Source organism: Carcharodon carcharias, assembly GCF_017639515.1.
Source record: "Carcharodon carcharias isolate sCarCar2 chromosome 27 unlocalized genomic scaffold, sCarCar2.pri SUPER_27_unloc_1, whole genome shotgun sequence".
In the NCBI taxonomy this organism is placed as follows: domain Eukaryota; kingdom Metazoa; phylum Chordata; class Chondrichthyes; order Lamniformes; family Lamnidae; genus Carcharodon; species Carcharodon carcharias.
This window is the reverse complement of record NW_024470624.1, coordinates 1,862,907-1,879,100: the sequence shown is the minus strand read 5'-3', so window position 1 is coordinate 1,879,100 and position 16,194 is coordinate 1,862,907. Positions and strand designations below refer to the sequence as shown.

General features: G+C 44.9%; 2 protein-coding genes across 2 annotated transcripts in view; one reads left to right on the top strand and one right to left on the bottom strand.

The window, feature by feature from the left end:
• LOC121273703 (zinc finger protein 229-like) overlaps positions 1 to 16,194 on the bottom strand; it is a 1,112,939-nt gene that overhangs the window by 519,969 nt on the left and 576,776 nt on the right. The gene's annotated exons all lie outside the window — the stretch shown is intronic.
• On the top strand, positions 6,936 to 8,876 carry LOC121273716 (gastrula zinc finger protein XlCGF49.1-like). Its single transcript, XM_041180880.1, has 2 exons — positions 6,936 to 7,061; positions 7,929 to 8,876. The coding sequence occupies exon 2, from the start codon at positions 8,261 to 8,263 to the stop codon at positions 8,846 to 8,848; it is 588 nt and encodes a 195-aa protein (XP_041036814.1). The 5' UTR covers positions 6,936 to 7,061; positions 7,929 to 8,260; the 3' UTR covers positions 8,849 to 8,876.

Genomic DNA, 16,194 nt, shown 5'->3' with positions numbered 1-16,194 from the left:
GGTTGGAGGGTTTCTTTCTGTTGGACTGGCCGGTCTCACTACTTTCCTTCCACGCTGCTGATGTTTTTTGAGCTTTGTTAAGAGAATATAGTTTCAAATCTTGTCTGCATCACCGAAGCAAAGGGTGTTTTTCAGGTAAAACCTTTAATTTCTGTTTGGAAATTCCCAAAGAATGCCATGTTGCCATGGAGATGGACTGTGGGGTTTAGAAGGATCTTATGAACATATACGAACATAAGAATTTGGAGCAGGAGTAGGTCATTCAGCCCCTTAAGCCTGCTCCACTATTCAATAAGATCATGGCTGATCTGAATGGAACCTCAACGCCATGCTCCTGCCTATCCCCGATAAGTTTTCCCCCTTGTTCATCAAGAATTTATCTCTCTCTGCCTTAAAATATTCAAAGACTCTGCCTCCACCAGCTTTTGAGGAAGAGTGTTCCAAAGACTCTCAACTCTCTCAGAGAAAACATTTCTCCTCATCTCTGTCTTAATTGAGTAATCTAGTACTAGATTCTCCCAAAAGAGGAAACATCCTTTCCACATCCACCCTGTCAAGACCCCTCAGGATCTTAAATATTTCAAGTAAGCCGCTTCTTACTCTTCTAAACTCCAGTGGATACAAGCCCAGCTTGTCCAGCCTTTACTGAAAAGACAACCCACTCATTTCTGGTATTAGCCGAGTAAACCTTCTCTGAACTGCTTCTCATGCATTTACACCTTTCTTTAAATAAGGAGACCAGCACTGTGCACAGTACTCCAGATGTGTTCTCACCAATGCCTTGTACAACTGAAGCATAACCTCCCTAATTTTGTATTCAATTCCCTTCACAATAAATAATAACATTCTATTAGCTTTCCCATGACCTGTTGTACCTGCAGTCTAACCTTTTGTGATTCATGTACTAGGACACCCAGATCCCTCTGAATCTTAGAGCTCTGCAATCTCTCACCATTTTAGGTAAAATCCTTCCTGCCAAAATGAACGATTCCATATTTGCCCACATCAGACTCTTGTTGAATTTATCTGGGTGTTTCTCACAGAAAGCAGTTACAAAATTGGTTGCGTAGTTTGCCGCTAATTTGGAGTTTTTGAGTGGAAAAGAAGCTGAAAGATCTGCCTAGCTTGGAGCTAGAGGAGGAAAACTACAGTGACCCTCCTGGTGAAAGTCTTCCGGGGGTATGAAATCGGAGCAGAAGTCGGCCACCCAGCTCCTCGAGCTTGCTTTGCCTTTCAATATGGTCATGGCTGATCTGTTTGTGTTTCAAGTTCCACATTCCCGTCGTGTAGCAGAAAGCAGTCAGCTTGAACATTTAGCTTGGAAAGAGCAGTGAAGAAGCTGTGGGCGCAGGCTGGTAAAAGCAGTCAGACTGTCCAAAGTCAGAGCAGAGGAACCCACAGTCATGAGGCCTTAAAGAAAGGTTGGAGGGTCAATTGCTTGGACCTCAAAGAGTAGCTGGAACACTGAGGAGAAATCAAAGTGAATTCCAGAGGACTGTGGCATATTTTTAGGTTCATCCCATGAAAGGTAAATAAACCTTCAGGATCTCATAGGGAACTCTTGGGTGGAACTAAAATGTAAAACGGACTTTACAACTGAAGTAATTACACAATATAGTGTTAGGTTAGTCGTGCTTAGTTTCTTCTTTTTAATCTTCATTAAAGTTTGTGTCAGGCATGGAATCTTGTGGTGTAGTTCTTTCAGTTCATTACTGGGTTCAGATTTCTCTTGACACATTGACAGTCCTGATTGCGATCCTTACAGTCTGGGAGTGCACATTTCCACTGGAATGATCCACAAAAGCTGACGAGGGACATTTGTTTTATCCTGGACAGTAAATTGTGTTTTTCCAACCACTACTGGCAGATCTAAAATAAATACATTTGTCTTCTTTCCATTGAGTCTACAGCACAGGGCCAGGCCAGTTGGCTCAATTGGTCTCTGTCAGTATTTATGCTCCACATGAGCCTCCACCCAACCCTCTTCATCTCCCCCATCAGCATATCCTTCTATTCATTTCTCCCTTATGTATGTATCTAGCTTTCCCTTAAATGTATTCATGCTATTCACCTCAACCTGTGGTAGTGAGTTCCACATTCTCAACACTCGCTGGGTAAAGAGGTTTCTCATGAAATCCCTGTTGGATTATTGACCTCCTTCATAATCTTAAAGACTTCCATCAGGTCACCCTTCAGTCTTCTCTTTTCTAAAGAAAAGCAGCCCCAGCTTTTCCTGAGGATTAAATGCTGTCAGTTCTGGTATTAATCTTGTGAATCTTTGTTGCCCCTTCTCCAGTGCCTCTATTTCCTTTTTCTAAATGGAGATCACAGATGTTGACATCTCCCGGTGTCTCCCGGTGTAGTCTAACCATGGTTCAAAACAAGTTGAACATAACCTCCCTTCTTTTCAATTCTATCCTTCTAGAATGGAACCCAATATCTGGGCCCCACATTTTAGGAAACATGTGAAGTTCTTAGAGAGGGTGCAGAGGAGATTTACGAGAATGGCACCAGGAATGAAGGGACTTGGAGGCAGATTGAGTCATGGTTTTCAATATGGAATTGGATCATTATTTGAAGAGCAGAAATTGGCAGGGTTACAGGGCAAAGGTGGGGGGAGTGGCTCTGGGTGAGTTGCTCTTGCAGAGAGCTGGCACAGACACAATGGGCTGAATGGCCTCCTTCAGTGTTGGAACCATTCCATGATTCTAGAACACCAGCTTGCTGATTCTATTCAACACAGCATGACGGTGGGTAGCACTCTCGCCTCTGAGTCAGGAGGTGGGGGGTTCGAATCCCCACTCCAGAGACTCGAGCCCCCATAATCCAGCACCCACACTCCCAGTGCCAGTACTGAGGGAGAGCCGTCCTGTCGGAGGGACCATCTTTCGTTTGAGAATTAACCCGAGGGCCCCGCCTGCCCTCTCATGTGGATGTACAAGTTTAATGGTCACAACTGGAAGGAGAGCAGGAAGGGGAGGAGTTCACCCCCAGTGTCCTGGGACCCGATATTTATCCCTCAATCAACAGCAGTAAAAACAGGTGATCTGGTCATCATCACATTACTGTCTATGGAATCTTGCTGTGCACAAATTGGCTGCCATGATTCCTACAGTAACATACTTCAGATAGTGTTTCATCGGCAGTGAAACACTGAGAATGCCCTGAGGTGGTGAAAGGCGCTATATAAATGCAAGTTTCCTTTTAAACTGACAAGCTCCTATCCTTACAGGCAGATCATCCATACGAGCATATGAATTAGGAGCAGGAGTGGGCCATTCGGCTCCTCGAGTCTCCTCCACCATTCACTAAGATCATGGCTGATCTGATTGTGGCCTCAACTCCACATTCTGCCTCTCCCCGATAACCTTTGACTCCCTTGTTAGTCAAGAATCTATCTACCTCTGCCTTAAAAAATATTCATTGACCCTGCCTCCACCGCTGTCTGGGGAGGAGAGTTCCAAAGACACATGACCCTCTGAGAGAAAACAATTCTTCTCATCTCCATCTCAAATGGGAGACCCTTATTTTTAAACAATGTCCCCTTGTTCTAGTCTCTCCCAAAAAACTTCCTTTCAGCATCCACCCTGTCAAGTCCCCTCAGGATCTTGGAGATTTCAATAAGCTCACCTCCCATTCTTCTAAACGGCAGTGGATACAGGCCCAGCCTGTCCAACCTTACCTCCTCAGATAACCCACCCATCCCAGGTATCAGTTGAGTGAACTTCCTCTGAACAGCTTAAGTATTTACCCTTTCTGATATAAGGTGACCAGAACATGACACAATACTCTAGATGTGGTCTCACCAATGCCATGTACATCAGGAGCACGAGCCAGCACGAGCCAACCAACTGGGAAGCAGGAACTCCCAGTGTGGACCGAGGCTGCTTCCCTTCAGAGGCCACTGAATCCATTGTGGGAAGTGGCCATTCAAAGAGGGGGCCTTGACTTGCTGGTCTGAGAATCCAGCCCTTGTCCCCCTGTGTAATGCTGGCTGAGAATAGACATCAGGGCTGCTCAATGTACTGAAAGTGATTTGCTTTTGTTCTCTTTGTCTGAAACTAAACTGGAAGGATAGGGATAAAATTCTGAAATGTCACAAAGAGAATTCCAGATATTATTGACGTCACTATACATGTTACAGACATTTTTTTATCTGTCATCACAGAATTTCACAGCACAGAAGGAGGCTATTTGGTCCATCATGCCTGTGCTGGCTCTTTGACAGAGCCACTCAATTAGCCACACTATCCTGCCCTTTCCCCCTGAGCCCTGCAAACTAGTCCCCTTCCAGGATTTATCTAATTCCCTTTGTTGAATCTGCTTCCACCAGCCTTTCAGGTAGTGCATTCCAGATCACAACACCTCACTGTGCAAAGATTTATCTTCCTCATTTCCTCTCTGGCTTTTATGTCAATTAACTTCCATCTGTGTCCTCTGGTCAGTGGAAACAGTTTCTCTTTATTTACTCGATGTAAACCATTCATGATCTTGTTGTGAGGAACTGGTTTTTGGACAATTTGAAGAACATTGAATTTTGGACGTTCTCCCTCCTGAGTTATTTTTAAAATCTGCCATATTAATTCTGGGCTGAGAAAATGCCATTCTTCAATAAACCACGGGTAAATTGAGATGTCCAGCAGGAACATCTGGAGAGGGAAGAGATACTTTGTATATCTAATTTAACAAAGAACCACTGTTGCCAGGCTAAAGACTGTTGCTGATTGGTTAAAAATACCTGGTCTAAGAGAAGTATTCTTTGAACATCTTAGTCCTTTAGAACCCTCAGTCTGAGTGTGTGTGTGTGTGTGCCCTAGAATCAGGCTGCAAAAAATACTCTGTCTTTCCCGCTCTTTGCCCCACCTTTGTCTTAAACCTGCCTCAAAAATGTCCCATGAGGATAATTTGTCTCAACAAAAACAAAAACACCTGGAAAATCTCAGCAGGTCTGACAGAATCTGCGAAGAGGGATATAGTTGACGTTTTGAGTCCGAATGACCCTTCATCAGAACTAAGAAATATAGAAGTGAGATGAAATATAAGTTGGTAGAGGGAGGTGGGACAGGTAGAGCTCGATAAGGGGCCAGTGATAGGTGGAGGCCAAGAAGAGACTGCCAAAGATGTCATAGGCAAAAGGACAAAGGAGTGTTGGTGTTGATGGTGGTGATATTATCTAAAGGATGTGCTAATGGGGACATTAAGGGTAGCAAGCAGGACAATCTAGTGGCAGATGGCCCTAATGGGGGTGGGGTGGGGGAAGGGATCCAAATGGGCTAAAAGATGGAGATGAAACAATAGATTGAAATAAATTTAAAAATAGGTGGGAAAAGGAAACATTTATTCAAATTCCAAGAGTGGAAAGAAGCCTGGTTAGATATTTTTTTGCCTGGGAATAACAGTATCAAAGGGTAACAGTTGACCTGTTTTGTGGGTGAATTAAACATTTGAACTAGGACCTATGAGGATGTGGGGCTAGAATTCACAGTGTAATCCTCCCATCTCGCTCAGTAACATTGTCTCAACTCAGATTAAAAGAAAAATTCTGAACAGCCCAATTGTTCTGCTCCATGGAACAATGTACGGAAAGGATTAAATCCAAATAAAACTAACCCAATAGTAACAATGACTAATTGTCACAGGCCGGATTCGAGATGAGTTAATATTAATTCAGGCGTTAAAAGTTTCTAAGAACCATCTTGGGTTTGTGAGTTGGACTCTATTCACAGAGGAACTGAGGGACCTTTGGGGCAGGATTGTGGGAAATTGGTTCAGAAACCTGAGGAAGGTTCACACTCATACCTGGGGTGGTCACCCAATTGAGGTGGGGAAAGTCGCTCGTGTAATTTGTAAGTAAACCTTTTTCTTTTAAATAAATATTAATATTATTTGCTACTTCAGAGTCTGGTCTTGCCTGATGCTTAAGTCTCCTTTGAACTAAAGTATCTTAGAGGGTCAATTTGGAATCGAGTAATTAGGTGCCTGCAACCAAATTAAACTGAGATTAAATTTTAATGATACACCCCTTTTAAACTGACAGAGGTCGTCAAGGTGCAAGAAAGATTCACAAGGCTGATACCAGAACTAAGAGTGTTTAAATTACAGGAAAGAGTGACCAGGCTTGGGAAGCCAAGGCTGAGGGTTGACCTGATAAAGGACTTCAAGATTATGAATGGGTGCAACAGGATTGACGTTATCATGTCATCACTGTCAATACAGGATAGAAATTCAGAAGTAACAATTCGAATTATCAGAAAACATATTTCTCCCCCTTCAAATTATAAATACCTGCCACTCCCCCAATGCAAGCCCCCCTCCCCATTGATTGAAACACTAATTCCGACTATCCTCCTCCTGCTTTTTCCCCAATTCTCCTCCCCTGAAGGTGCTGACTCTGGGGTTCAGTTTCACACTCACCTATTGCCCTCCCCAATATGTCACCCAGGCGTCTAAACAATTACACCTGAAGTTAGCAAACTTTTGCAAAGGGAGCGTGACAATCAAATCAGTGACTAAAACAAAAACAGAATTACCTGGAAAAACTCAACAGGTCTGGCATCCGCCGATGCTGCCAGACCTGCTGAGTTTTACCAGGTAATTCTGTTTTTGTTTTGGATTTCCAGCATCCACATTTTTTGTTTTTATATCAGTGATTACCCACATGTACTTGGTGTCAGGGCGGGGTCACTTCGCCCCCCACCCCCACTTTCCATCACAGTCCAGGGGTTTGGAGACTGGACTCCGGATGACTAATTGCGACCACAGCTCCCGCACTCGCCAAAGCTGGGGAACCGCCTTATCCGCCTCGTAGGCGGGCAGCCTGGGACTGCGCATGTCCGAGGGAGAGGGCAAACAATGGCGTTTTCCATTGGCTAATCGCTCAAGTATCATGGGTGTCAAACGAAAGCTTCCGCTGTCCCATTAACTTCAGGTGGGAGATTGACCAATGGGGAGAGATGAAGGACCGGAAGGACTCTGGTCGACCAGCCAATCAGAGCGCGGGCTTTGTGTAACTAAAGATTAAGCTTCACACAGACTAAAACTTCTTCCTGTGTCCAACATCTGTGAGTAAAACACTTTCTTTTCTCCCCCTTTCCATTTCTTTTCTCATTCTGGCGGAAAATTGTTCACTTGTAGGAACTGAAGGGAAAGGAAGTGAATCCAGGGAGGGTGCAGACTCTGGAAAGGCCCAGGTCTCTCTCCCTGTCTCTTAAAGACATTGACATCCTTTGCTCCCTCAGCTTGACACATTTATTTGTCTGGCTAAAAGGATGGTCTCTTTCCTAATGTTCACAATTCAAGGGCTGATTTCCCCAGGACATGGCTGACATTTCAGGGGACAGTGAATTAATATAGGACAAAGATATACCTAGTATTGTTATATTATACATATTAGCTATATTATCAATGGTTCTGTAATAATGTGTGTGTATTATTATTTCTAGTTTTGTTATATAGTACTGTAACTACGTTATATAATGCCAGTCATAGAGTCATTATGACACAGAAGGAGTCCATTTAGTAACTCGAGTAGGTGTCAACTCTCTGTCTAGCAATTCAGTCAGTCCCATTCCCTCTCGATATCCCCGTTCCCCTGCAAGTTTATTCCCTTCAATTTCATTCAGAAATCAATGACTCTCTCTGCTTCCACCACCCTTATAGGCAGTGAGTTCCAGGGCATCATCACTAGATTTTTTTCCCTCACAGCTCCATGTATCTCTAATCATGTAAATGAGTTATGTGTATTGCACACATTTTAATGCAGTACTATTGGGTGTATATTAGATACTGCGTTGTGAGAATTGAGAGGGAGTGTGTGGGATGGAGATGTACAGTTTTTGAGGAACGAGTGCACCATAGAAATTAGAATTGTCTGTTCTGAATTTCTATCCTGTACTGGCAGCGATGACTTTTGTAATCTCCTTTTACAGGATATTAGAAGGGAAGGATTTGCAGACAGAAATCTCAAACCAAACATCACATCAAGATCTGACGCAGTCACTCGATTCATGGGACCTATCACAGGCCTTTCAATCTGGAAGGAGAATTGTTTGTCTTTTTTGTTTGCTTCAAGAGATTTTAAATATCAGTGTGACACACATGCCCGAGTGAGAGTGTTTCCAGTGCGCTGACTGTGAAAAGAGCTTTAACCAGTGACACAGCCTGAAAAAATACCACACCATTCACAGTGCAGCGAGACCGTGCATGTGTTCTGTGAGGACGAGGCTTCAGCTGATCACTGAGACACGCGGACACCCACACCATGGAGAAACCATGGAAATGTGGGGACTGTGGGAAGGGATTCAAATACCCATCTCACCTGGAAATTCATTGGCGCAGTCACAGTGGGGAGAGACCGTTCATCTGCTCTGTTTGTGGGAAGGGATTCAGTCGGTTATCGTCCTTGGAGTCACACCAGCGACTTCACACCGGGGAGAGGCCGTTCACCTGCTCTGAGTGTGGGAAGGGATTCACTGATTCATCCAACCTGCAAACACACAAGCGAGTTCACACCGGGGAGAGGCCGTTCACCTGCTCTGAGTGTGGCAAGAGCTTTATTCAGTTATCCCACCTGCAGGGACACCAGAGAGTTCACACTGGGGAGAGACCATTCACCTGCTCCGAGTGTGGGAAAGGATTCACTCATTCATCCCACCTGCAGACACACAAACGAGTTCACACCGGGGAGAGACCATTCTTCTGTTCTGAGTGTGGGAGGCGATTCAGTCATTCATCTGATCTCCGAAAACACAAGCGTATTCACACCGGGGAGAGGCCATTCACCTGCTCTGAGTGTGGGAAGGGATTCACTCAGTCATCCCACCTGCAGCGACACCAAGTTCACAAGTGATTACAGGAATTGGATTCTGCTGTTATTGCTGCTGTTAATCACATCCAGGACTGAACCATGTTCATTCTGACACTTGGTGAAGTGGGAGGGTTGGAGGGTTTCTTTCTGCTGGACTGGCCGGTCTCACAACTTTGCTTCCAGTGGCTGAGGCTGTTTGAGCCTGGGAGTGCACATTTCCACTGAAACGATCCGCAAAAGCTGATGAAAATAGATTTGTTTTATTCTGGATAATAAGTCGTTTTTCCTTACCACTTCAGGTAGATCTAAAATAAATACAGAGTGTGCAGGAAAAACTCAGCAGGTCTGGCAGCATCTTTGGTGAGAGAAACAGAATTAACGTTTTGAGTCCAATATGACTCTTCCTCAGAATTTCAGAGAGGGAGAAATGTGATGGGTTTGATGCTGTTGAGAAAGGGGGAGGGTCAGGTAGAACAAAAGGGAAAGTCAGGGATTGGTTAGAGGGCAGGTGAAATTAAATAACAAAAATGTCATGGAACAAAAGGCAAAGGGAGAGGTAATAGTTGTAGTAAAGAAACAAAGCATTGGTCCAGATTAAGTATTAATTGCAGAATAAAGGACAGCTCTGTCTGAAAGCAAAAACCTGAAATGAAAATGCAGACTGGCACTTGGCAAAAAAAAAATCAAAACAGAGAACAGAGCTTATGGTCTGAAGTTGTTGAACTCAGTGTTGAGTCCAGGAGGCTGTAAAGTGCCTTATCGAAGGATGAGGTGCTGTTCGTCCAGCTTGTGTTGGGCTTCTCGGGAACATTGTAGCAGGCCGAGGACAGAAATGTGAACATGAAGCAAGGTGGTGAATTATAATGGCAGCAACTGGAAGGTCAGGGTCATGCTTGTGGGCTGAGCGGAGGTGTTCCACAAAGAGGGCAGCGAACAGGGGACAGATAAAGTAAAGAGAAACCATTTGGGTCCAGAACATTGTGCACATCCTTTTTCTCTGGTTGTCTTTGATCCTCAAGTGATTTTCTGTTTTTTTAACCATGTTCTGCTTCATTAATAAACTTTTATCAGTAAAAATATTTGATTCTTCTGGACTTTTCATGATTAGATTTATGCACTTCAGGGAAAGTGGGTGAGAGGGGTTGGCAGGCTCTTTAACAGAAAGTGAGTCCCTCTAAGGTAATTGGCAAAGGAGCCAGAGGGGGAAATGAGATTTTATTTTTTTGACACAGCAAGTTGTTCTGATCTGCCTGAAAGCAGATTCAATAATATCTTTCCAAATGGTAAATACTTTTGAAAGGGAAGAATTTGCAGGGCTATGGGGAAAGAGCAGAGCAGTTGGATGAATCAGAGAGTCCTTTCAAAGAGATGGCAGGGGCACGATGGGCTGAATGGACTCTTGCAGCCTCTGAATCTGAGCCTTCTGCTTTTGTGCAGGTTAAAAGGGACAGATTTCATTCCAGCCTCTCCCCTGTATCTGGATTTAAAGAGACGGGTTTCTGTTCAGCTCTGAGTGACCGATATAACAATGTCTCCACTCCTCTGTATATTTAAACATGGAACAAAGCCTTGCATGGCCGATTATAGTCAACAGCCTTCCTGTAGCTCTCACTGGACGCACCCTCCCAGGCAGCGCATTCCAGACCGTCACCAGCCTCTGGGTAAAAAAAGTTTTCCTCACATCCCCTGTAAACCTCCTGCCCCTCACCTTGAACTTATGCCCCTTGTGACTGACCCTTCAACTAACTCCCTATCCACTTCTGTCCAAGTCCCTCATAATCTTGTACACCTCGATCAGGTCGCCCCTCAGTCTTCTCTGCTCCAACGAAAACAACCCAAGTCTATCCAACCTCTCTTCATAACTTAAATGTTTCATCTCCGCTGCATCCCCTCCAGTGCAATCACATCCTTCCTATAATGTGGCGACCAGAACTGCACACAGTACTCCAGCTGTGGCCTCACCTAGGTTCTGTACAACTCCAGCACGACCTCCATACTTTTGTAATCTATGCCTCGATTGATAAAGGCAAGTGTCCCATATGCCTTTTTAACCACCCCACTAACATGCCCCTCTGCCTTCAGAGATCTATGGACACACACGCCAAGGTCCTTTTGTTCCTCAGAAATCCAGGCATTGGATGGACGGGAGCCAATGTCAGTCACTGAGCACAGGGGGTGATAGATGAATGGACTGAGTGTGAGTGGGGACACTTTATTTGCAGATTAACAGAGTAAGCACTGTACTTGAATCAATGTAATTAACGGATGGAATTGAATCAATTAAGGGTCAGATTAACGATATCACAATAACCCAGCATCAGCTCGGTCTGCTTAATACAGAACAGGTTTACACCCAGTGTCCAATATTAGAGGCAGCTGTGGCTGTTGGACGCCTAGTTTCACTGTCCAGCTGACAAGCCCACAGCTTCGGAGAATGTGTCTACCCAGGGTATGTTTCTAAAGCCTCCTCACAACACATTGCCTGGTTAGCTCCCAGCTGAGAGAATTCTTGCTGCGTTTCAGGATGCTCTCTTACTTCTGGCTTGGTCAGTTGTGGGGGATCTGCCTGCTGCAGGGTTCACATGTGTGTTCATTGGGCTCTGGTTCCCCGGCCCCAGCCCCACTCTAATCTCACTGGCTTCCATCCCTCATCGACCCAACCCTGTGCAGAGTGCAGCAAAGACAGGAGCACGGAGTGGAGGTGTAGATCAGCCATGAGCTGACTGAGTGGCAGAGGAGGTCTTCCTAATCTTCCCAGGCTGCGTGTTTTAATGGGGACTGGGACCTGTTCTAATGTTTGTCTCTCTCTCTCCTCTCAAAGATTTGATTGGGTTTACATAAAGCTTTCCCTTCTCAGATATACACCAAACCCATTTCATCCCCATTTTATTGACCTGATCCAGGCTCGACTTGCTGATTAACTAAACCCTTCTCGCCTTCCAGGTCTGAATAATAAACAGCGAACGTGCCAGATTAAACTAGCTTCCCTTGGGTCCCTCCCACCTATTGGTCACAAAAGGAAATTGGATGGGCACTTGAGGGAAATAAACTTGCAGGGGCACGGGGTTAGAACGGGGCAATGGGACTGATTGGATAGCTCTACAGAGAGCCAGCATGGACTTGATGGGCAGAATTGCCTCCTTCTCTGTCCTAATGACTGTGTGACTCTCATTTCGATTCCTGTAGAGACCGATAACTTATTAAATGAAAGGAATCCCCACGACACCAATGGAAAGAAAACCAATGGACAAGATTTCACCTTTTAAAAATTTTGCTGTAATAAGCCAACTAAAATCAACACAAACACTTATTAACAGGCAATGGATATTTCAAAGAAAAAGGTAAATTTTACTTTACATTGTTGAAATAACAAAGATACAGCTCAGGTTGTTATAAGCACTCTCATTTCTTCCTGCACACATGTTGCACCATGGGCAGTCTCACAGTCTTTCCAACTGCCCTCCCTCTGTTGGATCTCTCAGGTCCCACTCAATGAATTTGGCCCTCGAGTCACTTTCATTGGCACCATTACAGCATGTCTACAAATGCTCTCTCTTGGATCACAACAATCCTGATGTCACAGAATACCCAGAGACTCCCTTCTTCAGCCCCTTTTTGCCAGTTGGCTCTGGCAAAACTGAAATACAAGCAAGGGGTCTTTTCTAATCCACAGCTACCTGCTCTCCTTATATTCATGTGTCTGTATAACACACAGAGTACCACAGTCCCTGCTCTATTCTGGAGAGCTCTGCTTCAACACCAGCTTCTGTTTTCTAGTATGTCTGTCATTTTTGCCTGTAACTGAACCTGCTTCAGCTGCTCAAACTGTAATTCAATATGCAATTCACTGTCTATTTACTCTTGACTTTTTAGCTTTTCATCCCCACAGTAACCTCAGGTCATGTGGCCATTTCTTGAAAGTAATGACCTCAGAACCAGGAAATAAATTACCCCATCTTCAGAAGAGTCCCCAGTTTCACTTTGGGTTTAAAGGGTACATTGCATGAAAAAAACATCCTTTTCCCAAGGTACGTGGATCATCACATGTTCCCCACACCCAATGGAAAACCTTACTGAAGTTAGGAAGTTTCCACAATCCTTTTTGACTATAACACGTTTTAACATGGTAAACACTGTAACAACTACCTTTTTACACACTGTACAGGTAATGTTTTCTCTGTCACATTTTACAATTAAACATATCACCTTGGCAAAGCTCTCAGCTTAACCTGTAATAAAACAAACTGAATGTGACAATTAGGTTTCAAAGTTCAACTTGCTCCAGTTCTTAGAGTCCAATGTTCTGGTAAACACAATTTCATTTTACTATTGGTTGAATCACTTTGTTTACCCTTCTCAAGAGATCTCCTTTCCCCTGTCACACAGTCTTTCCAGGTCCTTGGTTAAAAGGTTGTACTTCAGTTTTCTATTCCTCATGGTGCTTTTTAAATCTGTATCGGATTGTATACAGTCTGGGCCCTGGGATAGAATTTGTGATGGATCCAAAGGATTTCCAGATTTGAGCCTGGTTCATTTTGTTAGGAACCACATTGCTGATTGCTGGCAATCCATCCGGCTTTTAAGTACTGGCTGTTAGGAATTGGACTTTCAGAAGAAATTCCCTGTCATCTTGCTTTTTCCCCTCTGAATTCAGCAATTTGGCTTTCCAATGGTATTTGTGTACACAGTGGAATACAGTCAGGAGGGAGTGGTCCTGGGAGTCCTCAACGTCGACTCTGTATCCCATGAAGTCTCATGGCATCAGGTCAAACATGGACAAAGAAACCTCCTGCTGATTCTCAGCTACCAACCATCCCCTCAGCTGATGAATCAGTGCTCCTCCATGTTGAACACCACTTGAAGGAAGCACTGAGGGTGGAAAGGGCACCAAATGTACTCTGGGTGAGGGACTCCAATGACCATCACCAAGAGTGACTCAGTAGCATCACCACTGACCAAGCTGGCCGAATCCTAAAGGACATCGCTGCTAGACTGGGTCTGTGGCAGGTGTTGAGGGAACCAAGAGGGAAAAACCTCCCTGACCTCGTCCTCACCAGTTTCCCCATCGCAGATTCATGACAGTGTTGATGTGAGTGACCACTGCACAGTTCTTGTGGAGACAAAGTCCTGTCTTCACACTGAGGATACTCTCCATCGTGTTGTGTGGTACGACCACTGGGCTAAATGGGATCGATTTCAAACAGATCTAGCAACTCAAAACTGGGCATCCATGAGGGGCTGTGGGTCATCAGCAGCAGCAGAATTGTGTACAGCCACAATCTGTAACCTCATTTCCCAGCATATCACACACTCTACCATTACTACCAAGCCGGGGATCAACCCTGATTCAATGAAGAGTGCAGGAGGGCATGCCAGGAGCAGCATCAGGCATATGTAAAAATGAGGTGTCAACCTGGTGAAGCTACAACACAGGACTACTTGTGTGCCAAACAGTGAAAGCAGCAAGTGGCAGACAGAGCTAAGTGATCCCAAAACCAAGGGATCACATGTGAGCTCTGCAGTTCTGCCAAATCAGTCATGAATGGTGGTGGACAAATAAACAACTCAGTGGAGGAGGAGGCTCCACAAATATCCTCATCCTCAATGATGAGGGAGCCAAGCACATCAGTGCAAAGGACAAGGATGAAGTATTTGCAAACATCTTCGGCCAGAAGTGTGGGCTAGATGATCTATCTTGGCCTCCTGAGGTCCCCAGCATCATAGATGCCAGTCTTCAGCTAATTTGATTCAATCCACATGCTGTTAAGAAAAAGCTGAAGCCACTGGATACTGCAAAGGCTATGGGCCCTGACAAAATTCTGGCAAGAGGACTGAAGACTTGTGCTCCAGAACTAGCTGTGCTCCTAGCCAAGCTGTTCCAGTACAGCTACAACATTGGCATCAACCTGGCAATGTGTATGTACACAAAAAGCAGGACAATCTAACTCAGCCAATTACCCCCCAACTGTCTACTCAGTCAGCAAAGTGGTGGAAAGTGTCGTCAACAGTGCTATCAAGCACCTTTCACTCAGCAATAACCTGCTCACTGATGCTCAGTTTGGGTTCCGCCAGGACCACTCAGCTCCTGACCTCATTACAACCTTAGTTCAAACATGGACAAAAGAGTTGAGCTCCAGGGGTGAAGTGAGAGTGACTTCCCTTCACATAAAGGCAGCATTTGGCCAAATATGGCATCAAGGAGCCCGAGTAAAACTGGAGTCAATGGGAATCAGGGGAAAACTCTCCGCTGGTTGGAATCATCCCTAGTACAAAGGAAGATGGTTGTGGTTGTTGGAGGTCAGGCATCTCAGTCCCAGGACATCGCTGCAGGAGTTTCTCAGGGTAATGTCCTAGGCCCAACCCTCTTCAGATCTTCAGCTGCTTCATCAATGGCCTTCCTTCAATCATAAGATCAGGAGTGGGGATGTTTGCTGATGATTGTACAATGTTCAACACCATTTGAGACTCCTCAGATGCTGAAGCAGTCCATGTCCAAATGCAGCAAGACCTGGACAATATCCAGGCTTGAGCTGACAACATTCACACCACGCAAGTGCCAGGCAATGACCATCTCCAACAAGAGAGAATCTTACCATCACCCCTTGATGTTCAATGACATTACCAACACTGAATCCTCCATTATCAACATACTGCGGGATACCGTTGACCAGAAACTGAACTGGACCAGCCACATAAATACTGTGGCTACAAGAGCAGGCCAGAGGCTGGGATTTCTGAAACAAGTAACTCACCTCCTGACTCCCCAAAGCCTGTCCAACATCTACAAGGCACAAGTCAGGAGTGTGATGGAACACTCCCCACTTGCCTGGATGAGTGCAGCTCCAACAATACTCTATTAGCCCGACACCATCCAGGACAAAGCAGCCCCGCTTGATTGGCAGCCCATCCACAAACATTCACTCTCTCCAGCAGTGTTTACCATCTATAAGATGTAGAGCAGCAACTCACCCAGGCTCCTTCGACAGCAGCTTCCAAACCCGTGACCTCTACCGCCTCGAAAGACGAGCGCAGCAGGCACATGGGAACATCACCACCTTCAAGTTCCCCTCCAAGCCACGCGCCATCTTGACATGAATCAATATCGCTGTACACCATCGCTGGGTCAAAATTCTGGAACCCCTTCCCTAACAGCACTGTGGATGTATCTACACCACACGGACTGCAGCGGTTCAACAAGACAGCTCACCAACACCTTCTCAAGGGGCAATTAGAGGAGGGCAATAAATGTTGGTCGAGTCAGATAAGTCCACATCCTGTGAAAGCCTAACATTCCATAAATGATTAACTGTTTTTAAAAATGAAGAGAAGACTGAAGGGTGACCAGATGGAAGTCTTTAAGATGATGAAGGGGTTCAATAATCCAACAG